Raw genomic sequence first — 21,856 nt, forward strand, 5'->3', positions numbered from 1 at the left:
CAGCTCTGTCTTGTCGAGGTTGAGTGGTCCTTCTGTAGCTCAGTTGGTAGAGCATGGCGCTTGTAACGCCAGGGTAGTGGGTTCGATCCCCGGGACCACCCATACGTAGAATGTATGCACACATGACTGTAAGTCGCTTTGGATAAAAGCGTCTGCTAAATGGCATATATTATTATTATTATATATATATATATTAGGTGGTGGGCCAACATACAAGTTCAGATATCTGCCAGGCACGCAGAGATGCGTGTTGCCACCTGGGTTAGAAGGGAGGAAGGAGAAAAGTAGTTGATTGTCATCCGCATAGCAATGATAGGAGAGACCATGTGAGGATATGACGGTGCCGAGTGACTATGTATAGAGAGAAGTCGAGAGCCTAGAACCGAGCACTGGGGGACACCAGTAGTGAGAGTACTTGGTGCAGACACATATCCTCTCCATGTCATCTGGTAGGAGCGGCCTGCCAGGTAGGATGCAATCCAAGAGTGTGCAGAGCCTGAGACGCCCAGCCCTGAGAGGGTGGAGAGGAGGATCTGATGGTTCACCGTGTTGAGTGACACATCTGACTGATTAGGGTCAAAAAGATAAGTTTCGGAGACATAGTGAGAGAGTTGGTCAGAGACAGCCTGCTCAAGTGTTTTGGAAAGAAGGGATACCGGTCAGTAGTTTTTGACATCAGTGGAGTCAAGTGTTGGTTTCTTAAGTGGGGAGCAGCTCAGGCCATTATGAAGTCAGAGGGATGAATGGGAGAAGGTCTCCAGAGATGGTCTGGAGAAGGGAGGACGGGATGGAGTCGAGCGGGAAGGTTGTCGGGGGCCGGACCTCACTAGTCGCAGGATTTAATTTGGAGGGAGGGGGAAGATGTCAAGGCGTTGGGTAGTTTGTCAGGCATTCAATTGACCCAGAGCAAAATAAGGTTTGAACTGTGACCTACAAAGTGACTCGGGAGAATAGAAGCTAGGCCTACAGACAGAGCAGAGCAGAGTGGTGAATGTTCCACAGCCTGGCCCTTTGTTGCTGTAAATTAACAGAGGGGAATGTGATATGCTGTGCACATCCTTTGTTACTACCACACAATCCCATGGCTCCATTTTCTGCCAGTTACTCTTGTACCTATTCACTCTGGTCCTGTGTGGGACTCAAAGGAGCACTTACAATAAGTGGATGCTCTAGTAGTCTACCCTACCCCCATCTCCAACTTATTTAAAAGCACCTGGATAACTGTGGAAACCTACTATCACTGACTATCCATTCAGGTATTCACTCTTCTATTCTCAAGCAACACATGCATCTCCTGGTCCTTTAGAGGGAGGTCAGATTGTGGTGCTGGTGGATGCTGTAGCGTACCTCTTGGTGCCGGTGGGTGTGAGCCTCTCTCTCTTTCCCTCAGGACTGGACGGAGCCTCTGGGGAGTAGAGTCCAGGTGACAGAGAGGCTGGGCTGGAGATGGAGTACCCTCTGTAGTTCTGGTTCTCATCTCGACTCACCAGCACCGCCTCCTACAACAGAACAGGGCATGACACACAGTCTGCATGATCAATTTAATGTATTTATCCACACAAAACTGTGACAAACTGCTAATCCATATTCCTAAAATAACTTGTCTTGCAACCATGTTTAAGAAATGGATTCACAATGTAAATAAAACATTTGTCTCATTGCACTTTTAGTGGGTGTTCAGACGTTGATAAGGTGTTTGAGAAGTCAACATTTTGGGAACACATACTCATTCAAAAGGTTTTTCTTTATGTTTACTATTTTCTACATTGAAATAACACATGGAATACGTATTAACCAAAAAAAGTGTTAAACAAATCTAAATATATTTTATATTTGAGACTCTTCAAAGCAGCCACCCTTTGCCTTGATGACATCTTTGCACATTCTTGGCATTATCTCAATGAGATTCATGAGGTAGTCACCTGGAATGCATTTCAATTAACAGGTGTGTCTTGTTCAAAGTTAATTTGTGGAATTTCTTTCCTTCTTAATGCATCTGAGCCAATCAGCTGTGTTGTGTCGGTAGATTTTGTACCTTGTCAGCTCGGGGATTTGAACTTGCAACCTTTCGGTTACTAGTCCAATGCTCTAACCACTAGGCTACCCTGCCGCCCCAGGGTAGCCTGGGGGTGACCAGAGAGATATACCTGCTGGAGTGCACGCTACAGGTGGGTGCTGCTATGGTGACAGCGAGCTGAGATAAGGGGGTACTTTGCCAAGCAGGGTCTTGTAGATGACCTGGAGAGACGAGTATGAAGCGAGGGCCAGCCAACGAGAGCATACAGGTCGCAGTGGTGGATAGTATATGGGGCTTTGGTGACAAAACGCATGGCACTGTGATAGACTGCATCCAATTTATTGAGTAGGGAATTGGAGGCTATTTTGTAAATGACATCGCCGAAGTCGAGGATCGGTAGGATGGTCAGTTTTACGAGGGTATGTTTGGCAGCATGAGTGAAGGATGCTTTGTTGCGAAATAGGAAGCCAATTCTAAATGTAACTTTGGATTGGAGATGTTTGATGCGAGTCTGGAAGGAGAGTTTACAGTCTAACCAGACACCTAGGTATTTGCAGTTGTCCACATATTCTAAGTCAGAACCGTCCAGAGTAGTGATGCTGGACGGGCGGGCAGGTGCACCCACGAGCGATCGGTTGAAGAGCATGCATTTGGTTTTACTTGTATTTAAGAGCAGTTGGAGGCCACGGAAGGAGAGTTGTATGGCATTGAAGCTCGTCTGGAGGTTAGTTAACACAGTGTCCAAAGAGGGGCCAGAAGTATACAGAACGGTGTCGTCTGCGTAGACTCACCAGCAGCAAGAGCGACATCATTGATGTATACAGAGAAGAGAGTCGGCCCAAGAATTGAACCCTGTGGCACCCCCATAGAGACTGCCAGAGGTCCGGACAACAGGCCCTCCGATTTGACACACTGAACTCTCAGAGAAGTCGTTGGTAAACCAGGCGACGCAATCATTTGAGAAACCAAGGCTATCGAGTCTACTAATGAGGATGTGGTGATTGACATGTCAATGAATACAGCTGTACAGTATTGTTTCTTATCGATGGCGGTTAAGATATCGTTTAGGACCTTGAGTGTGGCTGAGTTGCACCCACGACCAGCTCTGAAACCAGATTGCATAGCGGAGAAGGTGCGGTGGGATTCGAAATGGTCGGTAATCTGTTTATTGACTTGGCTTTCGAAGACCCTAGAAAGGCAGTGTAGGATGGATATAGGTCTGTAACAGTTTGGGTCAAGAGTGTGTCCCCCCCCCCTTTGAAGAGGGGAATTATCGCAGCTGCTTTCCAATCATTGGGAATGTCAGACGACGCAAAAGAGAGGTTGAACAGGCTAGTAATAGGGGTTGCAACAATTTCAGCAGATAATTTTAGAAAGAGAGGTTCCAGATTGTCTAGCCCGGCTGATTTGTAGGGGTCCAGATTTTGCAGCTCTTTCAGAACATCAGCTGACTGGATTTGGGAGAAGGAGAAATGGGGAAGGCTTGGGCGAGTTGCTGTGGGGGGTACAGTGCTGTTGACCGGGGTAGGGGTAGCCAGGTGGAAAGCTTGGCCAGCCGTAGAAAAATGCTTATTGAAATTCTCAATTATAGTGGATTTGTCGGTGGTGACAGAGTGCAGTGGGAAGCTAGGAGGTGGTGGGAAGCTAGGAGGTGGTAGGAGGTGGTGTGTGGGAACTCCGTCAGGAAAAGCATTCCAGGTAAAGCTGGTTGAGACAATACCAAGAGTTTTCAAAGCTATCAAGGCAAAGGGTGGCTACTTTGAAGAATCTCAAATATAAAATAGATTTTGGTTACTACATGATTCCATATGGGTCTTTTCATAGTTTTGATGTCTTCACTAATATTCTACAATGTAGAAAATAGTAAAAATAAAGAAAGACCCTTGAATGAGTAGGTGTGTCCAAACCTTTGATTGGTACTGTATATGCTTCATAAAACTCTTCAAAAAGAGGGCAATACACATCAGGTATAATGTACAGTCATGTTAGAGCTGCACATCCTGAGGTAAGTCAATACAGGTTTGTGGAAATCAGATATGTAATATCCCCATGTTAGAATGACGAGTCAGTATTCTTTCCTAAGCCTTGGGCCTGGCATGGGCTTGTATTCTGCCAGTGTTACCACGGAGATCCAGCAGTAGTTCTGTCGCCCTATAAAACACAGGACCATCAGCTGATTTACAGCATCCCCTGGTTCCTCTCCCATGTTTCCACTGTCACAGGGCCACAGAGTTATCCTAGAGTTATGGAATATCTCTACAGTCACACTAGGATGTCTCATTCCAGGTCATCTGGACCTCTAATAAATCATTGATAAGCAGACACCATGCAATCTGTGAATATGAAGCAGACCCAGCGTCTGCATGGCTCTCAGGCATCAGCCATGAAACAAAAACATTAAGACATGAATAATCATGTAGAGATATGATGCTGATGTAACAAAATACCAGAGGATACTGGGATAAAAACTATATAAAATAATGTCTCCAAAGGTCACTCAATGAAGGCCTAAGGACTTTTAATAGGCCTTCCATCCAGCATATGTCCATCAACAAAGTGCTGATTCACAAATGAAGTGTTTAAATAACATTATAGTGAAACTTTTCAGCTTGAAAGCTGTCCCAAAGGGAATTTACAGACCAAAGATGGAAGCTCCTGCATAAGGAGATAGATAGAGAGCATGGGTGACTGACCTGGAAGCGTCCAGTGAGCTGTTCTGGGGTGGTGGTTCCATTGGTCTGTTCAGAGATGGGGGGCTCAGGCCTGTAGAAAAAGAGACACACTGGAGTTTAATGGATGACACACATGAACAAACGCATACCTAACCTTTAATCAAGCAGGAGAATGGTCGCCACATCCTAGGAGAGGGCAAGACTGGCCCAGTAGAGAAACATTGTCTTCAGTACCACATAATTCACCTGTGTCACACCCTAAACAAATACTCAAAATCATGATTGCTTAACCTTAGTTGTTAAAAACATGAGTAAGAAAGCTTGCAGACATTACTGCATTAAAGGATACAAGCCAAAGCCCCACATTAGACCAAGCTGTACTTCAAAAGACATGGACCAAGGTCAACTACAGTAACTTACACCAGTGATTCTAATCAGGTCTCTTAGATGACTTGAACATGTCAAAGTATTCCCTACAATGATAGCTTGAAAGCTCTGATAACATAATTTTCTGTAATGTCTCATATTATTCATTAACATGTTGAGTAGAATGGTCTGATTTGATTTGGCTATATCACTATACACAGTGAAAGAGTTGGAAAGATGAGGCTCTGCTAGGAGAATCATTTTAACCTGTTGAGTGTAGGGGGCAGTATTTTGATTTTTGGATGAAAAACATACCCACATTTAACTGCCTATTTCTCAAGCCCAGAATCTAGAATATGCATATAATTGTCAGATTAGGATAGAAAACACTCTAAAGTTTCCAAAACTATCAAACTATTGTCTGTGAGTATAACAGAAAGTTATGGTGGCCTCTATTTTGAAAGCTCCATTGAATGCCTTCCCTCCATGTACAGGGATATCAACCAGATTCCTTTTCCTATGGCTTCCCTATGTTGTGAACAGTCTTTAGACATAGTTTCAGGCTTTTATTTTGAAAAATGAGCAGGAAAGATCTCATCGCGTCAGTGTATAGCTGGGTGTCCCCAGAGTTTTGGTTGCGCAACAGTTTGGAGCAGCCATTGTGTCTCTCTCTCCTATTGACGAAGCTAAAGTCCCGGTTGATATATTTTGATATATTGGAATTAGCCACCAGCTGTTTGTAATATTTAGTCTACGGAGAGAGATGTTCTTACATATTCACCGAAAAGCTTTATTGAAATCTGACACGCCAGGTGAATTAACAACAAGCTAAGCTGTGTTTTGCTATATTGCACTTGTGATTATGAAAATTAAATATTTGTAGTAATTTAATTTGAATTTGGCGCTCTGCAATCCAGCTGATGTTGACATAAATGATCCCGCTAACGGGATGGGTGCATCAAGAAGTTTTAAAGAGCTTAAGAATTGTTTTGAAGGTTTTTTTTTTAAATCAAAATGACATACAGTACTTTGGCATAGGGGAACCAAAATAAGGTGTCTGATTCGAAGATTCTTTAGACTGCCGCCAGTGTGCAATTGCACATCGGTGCTTTCTCACTCTCAGGTTTTCCGTCATTGTTAGATCTCGTGACATAATATGCACATACACTTTTCAATTCAGATATTATGTGAGTGCCGGAGGACGTGTGTGTGTGTGTGTGTGTGTGTGTGTGTGTGTGTGTGTGTGTGTGTGTGTGTGTGTGTGTGTGTGTGTGTGTGTGTGTGTGTGTGTGTATATATCAGGTCACAAGAGATAAGAGTGAGACTGAAAACCTGAGTGTGAGAAAACACTGATATGTAAGTGCATACTGGCAAAAGTCTAAAGAATGTTTGAATCAGACACCTTATTTCGGTTCCCCTACTTTTGGTTCCCCTACGCCAAAGTACTGTCAGTACAACCTCTGGTATCTCAAGAGAACTTTCAAAACAATTCAAGCTCTTTAACATGATTCTCCTAGCAGAGCCTCATCGTTCAAACCTCTTTCACTGTGCTCACTTTAATGAAACTTATATCCAGTTCTGAGTGGAACATTTTGGACTGTATGACCCAATGTAAACAACTACAGTAGTGTCCCCCCTCACTGTAGGGCTGTAGGACTGCCTGCCTCTCCTCTCAGCTAAGCCTCAGTCCAGGGTAATGAGGCGCACAGGAAGGCCCTGGATGCCTGTGGTAAATCGCCCAGAAACACACCTCTAACAGCCCAGACCTTGGCCCTGCTGAACAGTATCTGAATACTCCACATGTGCTGCAGGGGCACATCCAACCAGGAGGACGGCTGGAAGAGGAAAACAGGCTCCTTGTGCTACAGCAGTGAGAAGATGTGAAACTTAATGGATAAAACAGATCATAATGGATGGTTAATTGGGCTTCAAAATAACTTCCCTGTAAGGAAATGTCTGTGTTTTCACTTGGAATTCACAAATTAAAGTAACATTTCCGCTATGTGTATCCAGTTCAGCTCCTCTGGTTGAGAGAGATGAGGATAAAGTTAACTTATGTCCTTCCGCCAATGAGAGGCATACAAGGTTAACTACTAGGCCTTATATAATGTGACCTGTAATCTAACCATGGCCTTCTGTCACAGGCCTCATGTACAGCAGTAGATGGATGAGCATGGGCAGAGAGGAGTGGCTGTTGTCATAAACCATGGAGAGGTGAAGATGCTCGTCTCTCCTCTAGAGAGCTGTCTGATCTCTGCATGGAACAGGGACGTAACATCACCGATCAGCAAAGGAACAGCATGTTGATCTTTGTCATAATTGGGTACTGGGAGTTTGCCTGCCAAGCATTCTTCAGACAGATAGGAATCTATGCAATCTATTCTGTCTGCCCTCTGACCTTCAGATTAATGATGAAAACAAAACAGAGCAGATTAATAGAAGAGAACAGTGATAATACAGTGAACTATTAGAATAAACATACCACTGTCTTGTCTTATAGCTATCTTGAATTCCATTCACACACTGTTCACATTGACCAAGGCACGTCACTTCTCACTTGTACAGTATGCACAGACCTGAGAAATTGAATGTGGTGCCAAAGATTAGAAAGAAACATGACTGAATAGGGCTGCCTATATAGTAGCCTATATACAGTGGGGCAAAAAAAGTATTTAGTCAGCCACCAATTGTGCAAGTTCTCCCACTTAAAAAGATGAGGCCTGTAATTTCCATCATAGGTACACTTCAACTATGACAGACAAAACGAGAAGAAAAAAAATCCAGAAAATCACATTGTAGGATTTTTAATGAAATTATTTGCAAATTATGGTGGAAAGTAAGTATTTGGTCAATAACAAAAGTTTTTTTTTGGCAATGACAGAGGTCAAACGTTTTCTGTAAGTCTTCACAAGGTTCACACACTGTTGCTGGTATTTTGGCCCATTCCTCCATGCAGATCTCCTCTAGAGCAGTGATGTTTTGGGGCTGTTGCTGGGCAACACGGACTTTCAACTCCCTCCAAAGATTCTCTATGGGGTTGAGATCTGGAGACTAGCTAGGCTACTCCAGGACCTTGAAATGCTTCTTACGAAGCCACTCCCTCGTTGCCCGGGCGGTGTGTTTGGGATCATTGTCATGCTGAAAGACCCAGCCACGTTTCATCTTCAATGCCCTTGCTGATGGAAGGAGGTTTTCACTCCAAATCTCACGATACATGGCCCCATTCATTCTTTCCTTTACACGGATCAGTCGTTCTGGTCTCTTTGCAGAAAAACAGCCCCAAAGCATGATGTTTCCACCCCCATGCATCACAGTAGGTATGGTGTTCTTTAGATGCAACTCAGAATTCTTTGTCCTCCAAACACGGCGAGTTGAGGTTTTACCAAAAAGTTATATTTTGGTTTCATCTGACCATATGATATTCTCCCAATCTTCTTCTGGATCACCCAAATGCTCTCTAGCAAACTTTATACGGGCCTGGACATGTACTGGCTTAAGTAGGGGGACACGTCTGGCACTGCAGGATTTGAGTCCCTGGCGGCGTAGTGTGTTACTGATGGTAGGCTTTGTTACTTTGGTCCCAACTCTCTGCAGGTCATTCACTAGGTCCCCCTGTGGGGTTCTGGGATTTTTGCTCACCGTTCTTGTGATCATTTTGACCCTACGGGGTGAGATCTTGCGTGGAGCCCCAGATCGAGGGAGATTATCAGTGGTCTTGTATGTCTTACATTTCCTAATAATTGCTTCCACAGTTGATTTCTTCAAACCAAGCTGCTTACCTATTGCAGATTCAGTCTTCCCAGCCTGGTGCAGGTCTACAATTTGGTTTCTGGTGTCCTTTAACAGCTCTTTGGTCTTGGCCATAGTAGAGTTTGGAGTGTGACTGTTTGAGGTTGTGGTCTTTTATACTGATAACAAGTTCAAACAGGTGCCATTAATGCAGGTAACGAGTGGAGGACAGAGGAGCCTCTTAAAGAAGAAGTTACAGGTCTGTGAGAGCCAGAAATCTTGCTTGTTTGTAGGTGACCAAATATTGATTTTCCACCATAATTTGCAAATAAATTCATTAAAAAATCCTACAATGTGATTTTCTGGATTTTTTTTTTTCATTTTGTCTGTCATAGTTGAAGTGTACCTATGATGAAAATTACAGGCCTCGTCTTTTTAAGTGGGAGAACTTGCACAATTGGTGGCTGACTAAATACTTTTTTGCCCCACTGTAAGTGCCATTGGGCAATATTCCAATGCCCATCTGCAGTTGCTCAGTGACATCACATTACAAGGACCAATAAGATCAGAGGGACATGACATCATGCCCACATGGTCAGTGAACAATGGATTCATTAAGAGGCAGCTGAGGACAATGGAGGATAAAGGACAGTATGAATGACAAGATACTGCTGGTGTTTTTCTTTTTAGTGTCACAGTAAAATCTCCACTCACCTGCAGATATCAATCTGAAATCAAAAAGTACCTCAAAGAGTGCACACGTCAGGTTATTGTACATATGGGTATTTGGTGCAGTTCCTCAGTTTAAGACAGGCGCGCCTTACCCAACACTCTTATTCTAAGGGTGAGCTGATGCCAACTTCTGCCCATGGGCAAACCCAGCTGTAATCCAGCTGCAGTGATCTGCAGGGCTGTAAACCCATTTACCAGGTTCCTCTCTTACACTATACTTCAGATCGTCAGACATTACGTGTGTAGTTTTCATGATTCTTCATGGGAGTTAATTTACTGTTAAGAACAACACATTGCATAATGCTGCAGATTGACCAACAAGGGGGAAAATACTGTCGTTGATTGGAGGTGGCTAGAGGGGTGCTGGACTAGTATTGATAAGAGAGACATGGTTCTGCCTGCCATCTAAAGACAGTAGGGCCTTGATAGTGCAAACCACCCTTCACTACCTTTCCTATCCTGTTTGCCTCTGCCAGTAGAACAGTGGGTCTAGGGGCAGAGTGGCTGGTGGAGATAGAGAGTGCCATTGTCCTGGGAAGCCAGGGAGTCACAGAGTTGTTTCTGGCTCGGAATGAGACATGAGGTCAGCAGGGAAAAATCCACTCACATGGACCTGGGGCATGCAAAGAGGAAGCGTGCGCGTGTGTGTGTGTGTGTGTGTGTGTATGTATGTATGAAGAATTTAGTGTGAGAATTCACTGAGAGAGGCAGAGACAGAAAGACAGAGACAGAGCAAGGACTCGCCAACCAATACCCTCACTTCACAGGAAAGGGTCCATTGTGGAGCCAATTCTCTGCCACCCTAAAAAGTTCTCAGCTAACTTTTAAACAATGTTTATTAACATGGGAAATGGAACAAACAGTTAATCTTGGCAAGATAATTCTGACCCATTCTGGTATTCCCCCAGAATGAAGCCACGGGTCCTTTGTAGGGAGAGAGAGATGGGACATCTTAAGACATTAATAACAAACACTATAATTGTGGAAAGTGGCAGGGAGGATGTGGCAACTGTGGCACTAGCACAAATATAAGCAATCAGCAGATGTAAGCTGACCAGAGAGCACAGATGTGGTCTGTATGCCATGGTGTGGTGACCCCATCTCAGTGGCGACCCGTCATTCAGGGCAGGTGAGGCAGAGCCCCAAATGTTTAGCTAAAACACATATTTTGACATTAATTCTCTTAACATATCAGTTTGCAAACAATGTAAAAAATATCCTTGAGTTAATAAAGCCGCATACTCTCTTGAGTAAGGCAGCTACAAAATGAGAAGGCGGTGTGTCACAGCATCATCGGACTGAGCTTGTTGTCATTGCAGGCAATTTCAACGCTGTGCTTTACAGGGAAGACATCCTCTTCCCTTCTTGCAGGCTCATCCTGACAAGACCCTCCAGCGTGACAATGCCACCAGCCATACTGCTCATTCTGTGCGTGAGTTCCTGCAAGTCAGAACACTGACATTCCTGTCATGGCCAGCGAAGAGCCTGGATCTCAATCCCATTGAATACGTCTGGGACCTGTTGGATCGGAGGGTGAAGGCTAGGGCCATTCCCCCCAGAAACATCAGGGAACTTGCAGGTGCCTTGGTGGAAGAGTGGGGTAACATCTCAGAGCAAGAACTGGCAAATCTGGTGCAGTCCATGAGGTGATGCACTGCAGTACTTAATGCAGCTGGTGGCCACACCAGATACGGACTGTTACTTTTGATTTTGATCCCCCCTTTGTTCAGGGACACATTTTTCAATTTCTGTTAGTCACATGTCTGTGGAACTTGTTCAGTTTGTGTCTCAGTTGTTGAATCTTATGTTCATACAAATATTTACACATGTTAAATTTGCGGAAAATAAACGCAGTTGACTTTTTTTGCTGGGTTTAGATACAGTACAATAGGGTTGGAACTAGAAGCACAAGCATTTCGCTACACTCGCAATAACATCTGCTAACCATGTGTATGTGACCAATACAATTTGAACTGTGCACTGTAGTGAACCCTACCTCTCCACCAGCATCTGCAGCTGAGTTTTGGAGTTTTTGATCTTGTTCTGGGCCTCCACATTGAGCATGTCCACTGTGTTCTCTCCATTGATCTCCAGGATGACATCACCAGGCTGCAGGGCGGCCAACTCGGCCTTGCTGCCCCCATTGACCTGTGGGCCAGAGGTAAGAGATGCAGTCAGACTCGCTCTACGGCCTGTGGACTTGGTGCAGACATGATGCTATCAGCAACGTAAATAACCAGCAAGCCTGAACTAAATGCATATCGATTGTTGGAATTTTTGTCAAGGGCTGACAGATACACTGATGAACAATCATTATGACAAAACAGTGAAGACATGATTGTAATAACATGAGACTGTGGCTGTGATGAAGAGATGGGTTGTTTTCCTCAGTTTGCCTGCCAGGTGTCAATCAGTTGTTACAGGGCTCTAGCTGGTGATTACATTATATTTTGGTTGCAATAAACATTAACAGACACCACAGCTCTTCACGCACATGGCACACCTCGACAGTGTGAGGATTCATGACACCTTGAGGGAAAAGTCATCAGTGAGACTGTGGGGTTGACCACTCTGGCCTGACCTTTGCCTCCAACCTCACCACATGCCAATGGTCTACTGCCTGCATTAGGGGGAATTCCAGCCTAAATGGAACAAACACACACCAGAAATACTCACTCAGTCTCTCTCAGGCACACACAAACACTATACCACACCATACAAACACAAAAACCCAAATTAGGAGTTTAAATCAGGATAATTGAGCACTTGTGAGCACTTAAAGGGTAGGAAGCATGAGTTTCTACTCACCAATGTAACAACACAATTCAACGTCTCAGACACGAGATGTACTGTATGTGGCAGGGTCTACAGACAATCACAGACTACAAAAGGAAAACCAGCCACGTCGCAGACACCGATGTCATGCTTCTGGACAAGCTAAACACCTTCGCCCGCTTTGATGATAACACAGTGCCACCAACGCGGCCCGCTACCAAGGACTGTGAGCTCTCCTTCTCCGTGGCCAACGTGAGTAAGACATTTAAGCATGTTAACCCTCGTAGGGCTGCCAGCCCAGACGGCATTCCCTATCTGCGTCCTCAGAGCATGCGCAGACAAACATACCAGCCAGCTTATGGACATACTCAATCTCTCCCTATCCCAGTCTGCTGTCCCCACATGCTTCAAGATGGCCACCATTGTTCCTGTACCCAAGAAAGCAAAGGTAACTGAACTGAATTACTTTCGCCCCATAGCACTCACTTCTATCATCATGAAGTGCTTTGAGAGACTAGTCAAGGATCATATCACCTCTAACTTACCTGTCACCCTAGACCCACTTCAATTTGCCTACCACCCCAATAGATCCACAGACAATGCAATCGCCATCGCACTGCCCCATCCATCTGGACAAGAGGAATACCTATGTGCAAATGCTGTTCATTGACTATAGCTCAGCCTTCAACACCATAGTACCCTACAAGCTAATCATTAAGCTTGAGGCCCTGGGTCTGAACCCCACACTGTGCAACTGTGTCCTGTACTTCCTGACGGGCCACCCCAGGTGGTGAAAGTAGGAAACAACACCTCCACTTTGCTGATCCGCAACACTGGGGCCCCACAAGGGTGAGTGCTCAGCACCCTCCTGCACTCCTCTCCACAATACTCTTCACCCATGTCTGCGTGGCCACGCACGCCTACAACTCAATCAAGTTTGCAGACGACACAACAGTAGTAGGCTTGATTACCAACAATGACGAGACAACCTACAGAGAGGAGTTAAGGGTGGTGCCAGGAAAATAACCTCACACTCAACATCAACAAAACAAAGGGGCTGATCGTGGACTTCAGGAAACAGCAGAGGGAGCACCCGCTATCCACATCAACGGTACCGCAGTGGAGAAGGTGGAAAGCTTCAAGTTCCTTGGCGTACACATCACTGACAAACTGAAACGGTCCACCCACACAGAGACTGATGAAGGCGCGACAGCACCTCTTCAACCTCAGAAGGCTGAAGAAATTTGATTGGCACCTAAAACCCTCAAACTTTTACAGATGCACAATTGAGAGCATCCTGTCAGGCTGTATCACCACCTGGTACTGCAACTGCATTGCCCGCAACCACAGGGCTCTCTAGAGGGTAGTGTGGTATGCCCAACACATCACTGGGGGCAAACTACCTGCCCTCCAGGACACCTGCAGCACCCGATGTCACAGGAAGGCCAAAAAGATCATCAAGGACAACAACCACCCGAGCCACTGCCTGTTCACCCCACTATCATCCAGAAGGCGAGGTCAGTGCAGGTGCATCAAAGCTGGGAACAAGAGACTGAAAAACAACTTCTATCTCAAGGCCATCAGACTGTTAAATAGCCATCACTAGCACATTAGTGGCTGCTGCCTATATACATAGACTTCAAATCACTGGCCACTTTAATAAATTAAACACTAGTCACTTTAATAATGTTGACATATTTTGCATTTGTCATCTCATATGTATATACTGTATTATATTCTACTGTATCTTAGTCTATTCCACTCTGACATTGCTTATCCATATATTTATATATTCTTAATCCATTCCTTTACTCATATTTGTAATAATACATTCAAAGTATTTGCTTGTAAGTGGGCTGAAGATTTTATTGAAACTGATCAGTTTTATGCACTAACTCAAATAGAATAGTGTGGTATAACTTTTCATTGGGACTTTTAATATGTATTCTAATGCAAAACCATATATTACATGTGGTTACGTTTATGCTACCTACCCTTTAAGAGCAGCATCAACAAGGCTGGCCCAAAATTAAAAACAGAAAGAGGAAAATTAAAAAGACACAATCAGTGAAGATGAAGAGGTCTCCTTCACACATCTCCAACAGAAACATGGCAGATTGCAGAGAGAATGCCAGACTACAAGGCGTTTGTCCCTTTTGCGAAGCAAGATGGCAGAGGTGTCATGTCTGTGGGTCTACTCAAGTGGCAATTAAGCGTTGCTCTGGCAACACACAATGATACATGCCTTTTCTGATCAGGGCACGCCTCACTTCACATAAACTAAGGGTGCAGAATTTTACAGGGGGCTATGCCCTGCAAAAACATTGGGAAGCTTTCTTCTCAGGCCAACAGAATGGGAAAAGATGGGGCATCCATGTTGTTTCAGTGCCAAGATGCAACCACTTCAGACAGTCCAAAGCCATAGCTGCTTAACCAAAGAGGAGGAGGGAGGTGGAGGAAGGGAGGGAGGGAAACATGTTGCTTCTCCAAGTGGGTTTTACAACCACTTTCACTGATGAGGTCTCCCGCACAGCATGGACCTCTGTTTCTTCTATGAGACTGTTTGATATTTGAGACACAGTTCCCAGTGTTCCCTGCATGCTGGTGTTGTTGGCTACATGGTAGAGGGAGTGAATGAGAAGGAATGCCCATCTTCACAAGAAAACAGCTATTTTTGTCTGTGGCTGTGGCGGGGGCAGTCTCCCTGGGTTTCAGAGTGGCTGTGGCAGGGAGCAGTCTGCCCTGGATATCCTGAGTCTGTTTACGGAGTAGAACTCTGCTAATATCTTGCCTTCTGCAGCTCGATCTTCCTGTTGTTTCCTCACAAGCTTAGAAAATCAAGAATAGTAAAACAACATGTGCACTAACACATGCGCGCACACACACACACACACACACACACACACCACTCAACCCTAACTATAATAACTGGTTTCCTCCTGATGCAGCTTTTACTCCAATCTGACTGGATACAGTTGTTAAGGAAACAGGTAGAAGGCAGCCAATTGAGACACAATGAGAGGAGCAGAGAAGTACAGCAGAGACTGAGGAAGTTGAGTAGGCATTGCATGTTTTCCTTTACAGAGGATATGGTGTGACTGAGCATTAAGGTCATTAGCGATTACCTTGGAAACGGTTATCACCTTCTTGAAGTCTCTTCCTCCGTATATTCTAAAGCCCCATGGAGACGGACCAATCAGGTTTACTGTCAGCGCCATCACGTGACCAGAGGTCGCCACCCACTCACTGCCTGCTCAAACCCTGTAAAGGAGAGCGAGAGAGAGATTCCGTCATCAGTCATGCTTTTTTTTTGCTGCAGTGACTATATAAGATAAATACGTTAGAACTGAGGTCACCTGCAACGTCTGCCTTTTATCTCCTACTTGATTAGATCCTCTTGATATAAAAGAAATGGGAGGAATCTGAAAACCAACGACACATGACTAGATTAAACAATATTTTAACCTTTAGTTAACTAGGCAAGTCAGTTAAGAATAAATTCCTATGTACAATGATGGCCTAGAAACAGTGGGTTAACTGCCTTGTTCAGAGGCAGAATGACAGATTTTTACCTTGTCAGCTCAAGGATTTGATCTAGCAACATTTCGGTTATTAGCCCAATGCTCTAACCACTAGGCTACCTACCACGACATTGAAGTTCTTTGCCACCCTCAATTTCATGAAGTCCAAATGAGAAGAAGAAAAAAAAAATCCCCCAAAAATGTTGTATTATACCACAGTAAAATAATATTCAAACATTTATGTTTAGTAGATCCACATACACTACATGACCAAAAGTATGTGGACACCTTCTAGTCAAACATCTCATTCCAAAAATCATGGGCATTAATATAGAGTTGGTCCCCCTTTGCTGCTATAACATCCTCCACTCTTCTGGGGGAAGGCTTTCCATTAGATGTTGGAACATTGCTGCGGGGACTTGCTTCCATTCAGCCACAAGAGCATTAGTGAAGTCGGGCACTGATGTTGGGCGATTAGGCCTGGCTCGTAGTCGGCGTTCCAATCCATCTCAAAGGTGTTCAATGGGGTTGAGGTCAGAGCTCTGTGCAGGCCAGTCAAGTTCTTCCACACCAATCTCAACAAAACATTTCTGTATGGCCCTCGCTTTGTGCACGGGGCATTGTCATGCTGAAATAGGAAAGTTTCTTCCCCAAACTGTTGCCACAAAGTTGGAAGCACAAAACAATCTAAAATGTCATTATATGCTGTAGCGTTAAGATTTCCCTTCACTGGAACTAAGGGGCCTAGCCCAAACCATGAAAAACAGCCCCAGAACATTATTCCTCTTTACAGGTGGCACTATGCATTGTGGCAGGTAGCGTTCTCCTGGCATCCACCAAACCCAGATTGTCGGACTGCCAGATGGTGAAGCGTGATTCATCAATCCAGAGAACGTGTTTCCACTGCTCCAGAGTCCAATGACGGCGAGCTTTACGCCACTCTGACACTTGGCATTGCGCATGGTGATCTTAGACTATGGAAACCCATTTCATGAAGCTCCCAACGAACAGTTATTGTGCTGACGTTGCTTCCAGAAGTAGTTTGGAACTCGGTAGTGAGTGTTGCAACCGAGGACAGACAATTTGTATGCGCTACGCACTTCAGCACTTGGCGGTCCTGTTCTGTGAGCTTGTGTGGCCTACCACGTCCTGGCTGAGCCGTTGTTGCTCCTTGACGTTTCCACTTCACAATAACAGCACTTACAGTTGACCGGGGCATCTCCAGAAGGGCAGAAATTTGATGAACTGACTTGTTGGTGCCACGTTGAAAGTCAACGAGCTCTTCACTAAAGCCATTCTACTGCAAATGTTTGTCTATGGAGATTGCATGGCAGTGTGCTCAATTTTATACACCCGTCAGCAGGTGTGGCTTAAATAGCCAAATATACTAATTTGAAGTGGTGTCCACATACTTTTGTATATATGGTGTAACTAATTTTTAACCATGACTTCCCTTGTATTGGGATCATAGCACAGGATGCTGCTAGGATGTGTCTGTTTTACAGTAAGGTCTATGCGTCAGCTAGGTACAGTATACAGTTGGCCCCCATAATTCTGCCCTTCTCATGCATAGTGTTGGCTGTAGTGTTTTTCATTTGCACATGTGCTTGTGTTGAGACACTGACAGCTCTCCTGCTCTTTGGTAATTCATGCTGTGGTGAGGAGACGAGGAGGAGGTGGAACTCCGGCCCGACCGGCAGACACACAGACCCCACCACAGGGCAGCATAGTTTCTCTTTCTCGCTCTCACACACACACACACACACACACACTGCTGCTGCTGCTGCTTTAGTAGAGAGGCACCGCAACTACACAGCAATGCTCTTATTAATACCTGGTTAAGTGCTACCACGACCATACAACTATTCACAACACACCATAAAATAAGGGAAAGCACAGTTGCAGAAAACAGAGAAACAGAAAGGGAAATAGTGTCATTATTAAGTCTATTTAGTGTAGGCTCAATTAATTAAATTTCACATATCTGACAGCAGCCTTATTGCAGAACATCAAGGTAAATATAGAATTGAAAGCATGCTCAGTCTCGCAAATATGTATTGAGAAATGAAGACGTTATCTGGTTTGAGTCTCTGTTGAAATCTGTGAACTTCTGACAAAACATGTTTGACCAAGAAGAAAATGCTGACAGATCCTACAACAAAAAGCTGATGTTTCCCAATTCTGTCTTCACAGGCCCCTGTTATGTAACTTTCCAGCATTACTGTGTATATGTAGGTCAGAGTTTGAGACAAAACATACTTGGTCAGATCAATAACTGAACCTTGGTGCACCACATGGCCGCAGGCTTAATCTTATAGTCACAGGCAACGAATCTGGAATAAGAACTGATCATTGGTGGAGAATGCACTGTGACTGGACATGCTCTCACTGGTCTTAAATCTTCCTGTAAATATGATCAGTCTAGTTCCATACACCATAGTGTTAGAATTGAAGGGATCATCTACCATTAGGCCCCAAGGCTGGTTCCACAGCTATCCATACAGAAACAGAGCAAACAGTGAACCCAGTCAGGATCTGGGACATCTCTCCCTCTCTACACTGGCCCATTTCAGCCATCTACAGCCGTCTGTCTGTACATTCCACAAGGGTCTGGAACAATCAGCACAAACCCACCCAGTCATTAGCACATTCAGGCAATTAGCGTGGTTACCAGGCTCACCATCATTAACCGCCCTTAATTGCTGTGGACATGAGAAACAGCCGAGGCGCCAGTTGTTGTTCCTGCTGTAATCCCTGGGGACAGACAGACACCCTAACGTTCTCGGTCTCTGGGCTGTTTAATTAGTCCAATGGGCCAGGATCAGCATGTCTCCTGCTTAACTGGAATCATTATCAACAAGGCACAGCGCTAATTTATGGAACAACTGTTATCACTGTAAAGCTGCTTGCTATTTATTGTCAGGCAGTGTAAGGGTGATAGCTGCTTACCTTTGGAAGAGGGCTATTGACCTGAAACTCTCCAGTTGTTAAACAGATCACTATGATAATACATTTGCACCAGGAGTTAAATGGAGCTTAAAAAATAAGCGATGAAACACAATATAATTCATGTTTAATAGTATTAGGTACAAATTTCAAATGCATAGAAAAAATAATAATAATTTAAATTGAGCCCAGTAGTGGGTTATATTCTGGTGAGAACCAAGCAGCAATGGCAGCACAATAAAACACACCCACACAATGAGGAGAAATTATATCAAGTAGGTATTCCATCTGGCTCACGTCTCCACACATCAGGTATCCACAGTTCAGAAGAACTAGAAACTGGTCGATCCAGTCAAATACTCTCACTTCCGCTGTGCTACACCGGTCTACCTAATACCATAAATATTTGATCATGGTATACCGTATATTGCCATGGTCTACTTTACAACACTTTATCATCCAGAGTTTCAGTTGTGAAATCTAGAGTATCAAAGGTGAATGAAGCAATAATGACTTTGATTAAGGTTGTTGAAATCAATTGCACAGACAGACTTGAAGGCTGCATTCAGTTTCCAAGTGGAGAATGATCTCTATGGAGAGTTCAAACTGTCATACTCTACATGAAAAAGCCCCCAGGCACTTGTCATGTCTTTGAGAGAGCAGCCCCTTCGGGTAAAGATGGGAGAAACACAGAGGAGAGTGGAGAACAGCTCTCGTATCCAGGTGCTGGGTTCCAGACTGTTGCTCAATGCTCAAACACACATGGTGCCAGCAGTGTTCAACAGACAAGCAGATTACAGTCAATTAGCCTCATCTCGCTGTACATTCTCCTTTGTTAACCGTCACTTCAAACTACGTAATTGTGAATGTGTGTGTGAGACCTGCTAAAACAGGTCTGTGAAATCATCTACAGTTTAGCATAGGTAAGCATAGTAAGATTACTCTAACACACCCTTGGGTGAGTCTTGGGTTTCATGCGTGTCGCTAAACCACAATTATGGCAGGGTTGCTCTACTCTGATTATGCGCTTTGAAGACAAGTCTTGCTGGCTGGCACAGAGAAGATGCCAGGCCTGGATATGAACATGTCTGCTTATGTACCATACTCAGCTCACACTCGTCACCTTTCACCTGGTTATTGCAGAACCAGGTTATTCCCAGGCCTGAACTTTAGGAAACACACACCATCCACTGTTGTGGTTGCAGCGGAATGCTCTGTGTTCACACTTTACAAATCTCTTGCTTCTGGCCATTTAGCTCTGTGAACTTCCATAGCTTTTGTGAGTGCTCTTGTTTGGCTGATGGCTATGCCCTATAATGTTTCCAAGCACACTCCTTTTCGTGAGGAGGAATGTGGTTGATAGGACACCTGTCCTGCTGCCTGCCCGGTCACACACCCACTGAATAGACAGAGGAATGCCATGGAAAGCCTCTCCCCATGTTAAATGATGTAGAATAACATTCTCACACTAACCACACAGTGATTTGATCAAGTAAAACTGCCATCACTAAGGTGATGACAATAACAGATGTGATATTAAAAGAATGGGGTGTTGTTGAAGGAAGATGAGTGACTGAGACGTTCCTAGGTTGTGAGACTACTATTATCGTCGAAGAATGAGCTGCAGGTTCCTCACACTTAAAAGGAAAAAGTGACAGATTAAATGTATACGCTAATATAGCTCTCTAATAAATTAGCTCTGGCATTTCATTGATTTCAATGTAATCATTAATTGAACCGGTTATGAAAGGGACTTAATTATTGGATAAAATATGTTATTTATATTTTGTCATCAAAACTGTGGCAATAGTGTCAAAACAATAGAACCTATTGTTATGGTTGTTACTACTAGGTACATTAGCCATGGTTATGTCAGTGGTGTGGCTTCAGAAAGAACTGGCTCCACTTCTCTCTCAACAGCATCGTCTGAGGATCATGTTACTGGTGTTAGCACTAAGCAGATTCAGACAGACTCCCCACTTCGCACAGCAATCAGGCCACCTTACCACATCCCCTACACGGGCCATTAAGCGTTCAGATCCACTGAGGGAGACACAGGAACGTTTACCACTGCTTTATCATGTTCATCACATGCACCTTTTCAAAATGGTTTTGCAATGATGTATCTCCGCAGCCCATTCAAACTCTAAAGCCATCTCAGGCAATGGTCCCAATGGTCACACAAACACTGAGCAGAGCAGCCTACTAAGCATTTTCCATCAAGCATTATCCCCGGACGTTGATTTTTGGTCCGTCTACAACTGGTTTAGATTTGACTTGGGCTGGGCCGGCCTTCATGTCAACATCCACAAACATAGACATCTATGATTGGTTCAGATTTGATCAGGTCCGGACAAAATCTGAACCAATCATATACTGTGTTGTTCAAACTTGGGAAACATAGACATCCATTGGTCCAGATTTGGTCCAGTCCGTGCTAGCGTTAATTTGGTCCTCAAAAAGATGCCTTTTGATTGGATCAGATTTGGTCCGGTCCAGCCTTGATTTGGCCCAAATATAGACATCTATAATTGGTCCAGTAGGGTGTTTGCCTTTCACGCCACGACCCGGACTCGTCATCCGCTACATTGGTGTCAGAAATGGGATGGCAGCCATGACTGTGAAACATCATTACTGCCCACTAAGCATTTACTAACAGCGTCGGGGGGGCAGTCCGGACACAAGACATCTCTTCGACGTCCGGCAAAAACATCTTCCAACCTTTCATTCAGTGCTTGAAATGGACATGATGTCAACATCTGGAAAATACCTCTAAAAGATGTATTTTCAATGTTATTTTTCTTACTGGGGGACATCTTACAGAGAACAGGATCTGTGCTATTAAAGGAGGCAGATAGAAATTCTATGAGTGTATATTGAACTGAAACTACATGTGAAAAGGACTCGACATGAGGCAGTCATCCAGTGACACGCATCCGTCTCGTCAAAGACAGACACTGAGAAAACCACAAAGCTATCAGAAACAAGAAAACAAGCAACAGTGAAGCTTTCATCATACAAACTCCACCAGATTGTATCGGAGTGTAACTTCCGGCAGAACAACAGCATACCAGTTCATGATTCTCCTTGTAATTCAG

At 44.3% G+C, this 21,856-nt stretch overlaps 2 protein-coding genes across 3 annotated transcripts in view; one reads left to right on the forward strand and one right to left on the reverse strand.

The window, feature by feature from the left end:
- The window catches only part of LOC118393200 (prolactin-releasing peptide receptor-like), a 377,063-nt gene that overhangs the window by 125,540 nt on the left and 229,667 nt on the right, over positions 1–21,856 (forward strand). The gene's annotated exons all lie outside the window — the stretch shown is intronic.
- The window catches only part of LOC118393204 (PDZ and LIM domain protein 2-like), a 61,284-nt gene that overhangs the window by 30,599 nt on the left and 8,829 nt on the right, over positions 1–21,856 (reverse strand). Inside the window, exons 2-6 of one of the 2 annotated variants that reach the window (XM_035785650.2) lie at positions 15,648–15,713; positions 15,417–15,552; positions 11,513–11,664; positions 4,711–4,780; positions 1,348–1,499 (exon numbers count right to left, since the gene is read on the reverse strand). In XM_035785650.2, coding sequence (XP_035641543.1) covers positions 1,348–1,499; positions 4,711–4,780; positions 11,513–11,664; positions 15,417–15,509 — 467 coding nt within the window. In that variant the 5' untranslated portion in view covers positions 15,510–15,552; positions 15,648–15,713. The remainder of the gene's footprint in view (positions 1–1,347; positions 1,500–4,710; positions 4,781–11,512; positions 11,665–15,416; positions 15,553–15,647; positions 15,714–21,856) is intronic. The other variant, XM_035785649.2, reaches the window with a different exon arrangement.

Source organism: Oncorhynchus keta, chromosome 14, assembly GCF_023373465.1.
Source record: "Oncorhynchus keta strain PuntledgeMale-10-30-2019 chromosome 14, Oket_V2, whole genome shotgun sequence".
Taxonomy (NCBI): domain Eukaryota; kingdom Metazoa; phylum Chordata; class Actinopteri; order Salmoniformes; family Salmonidae; genus Oncorhynchus; species Oncorhynchus keta.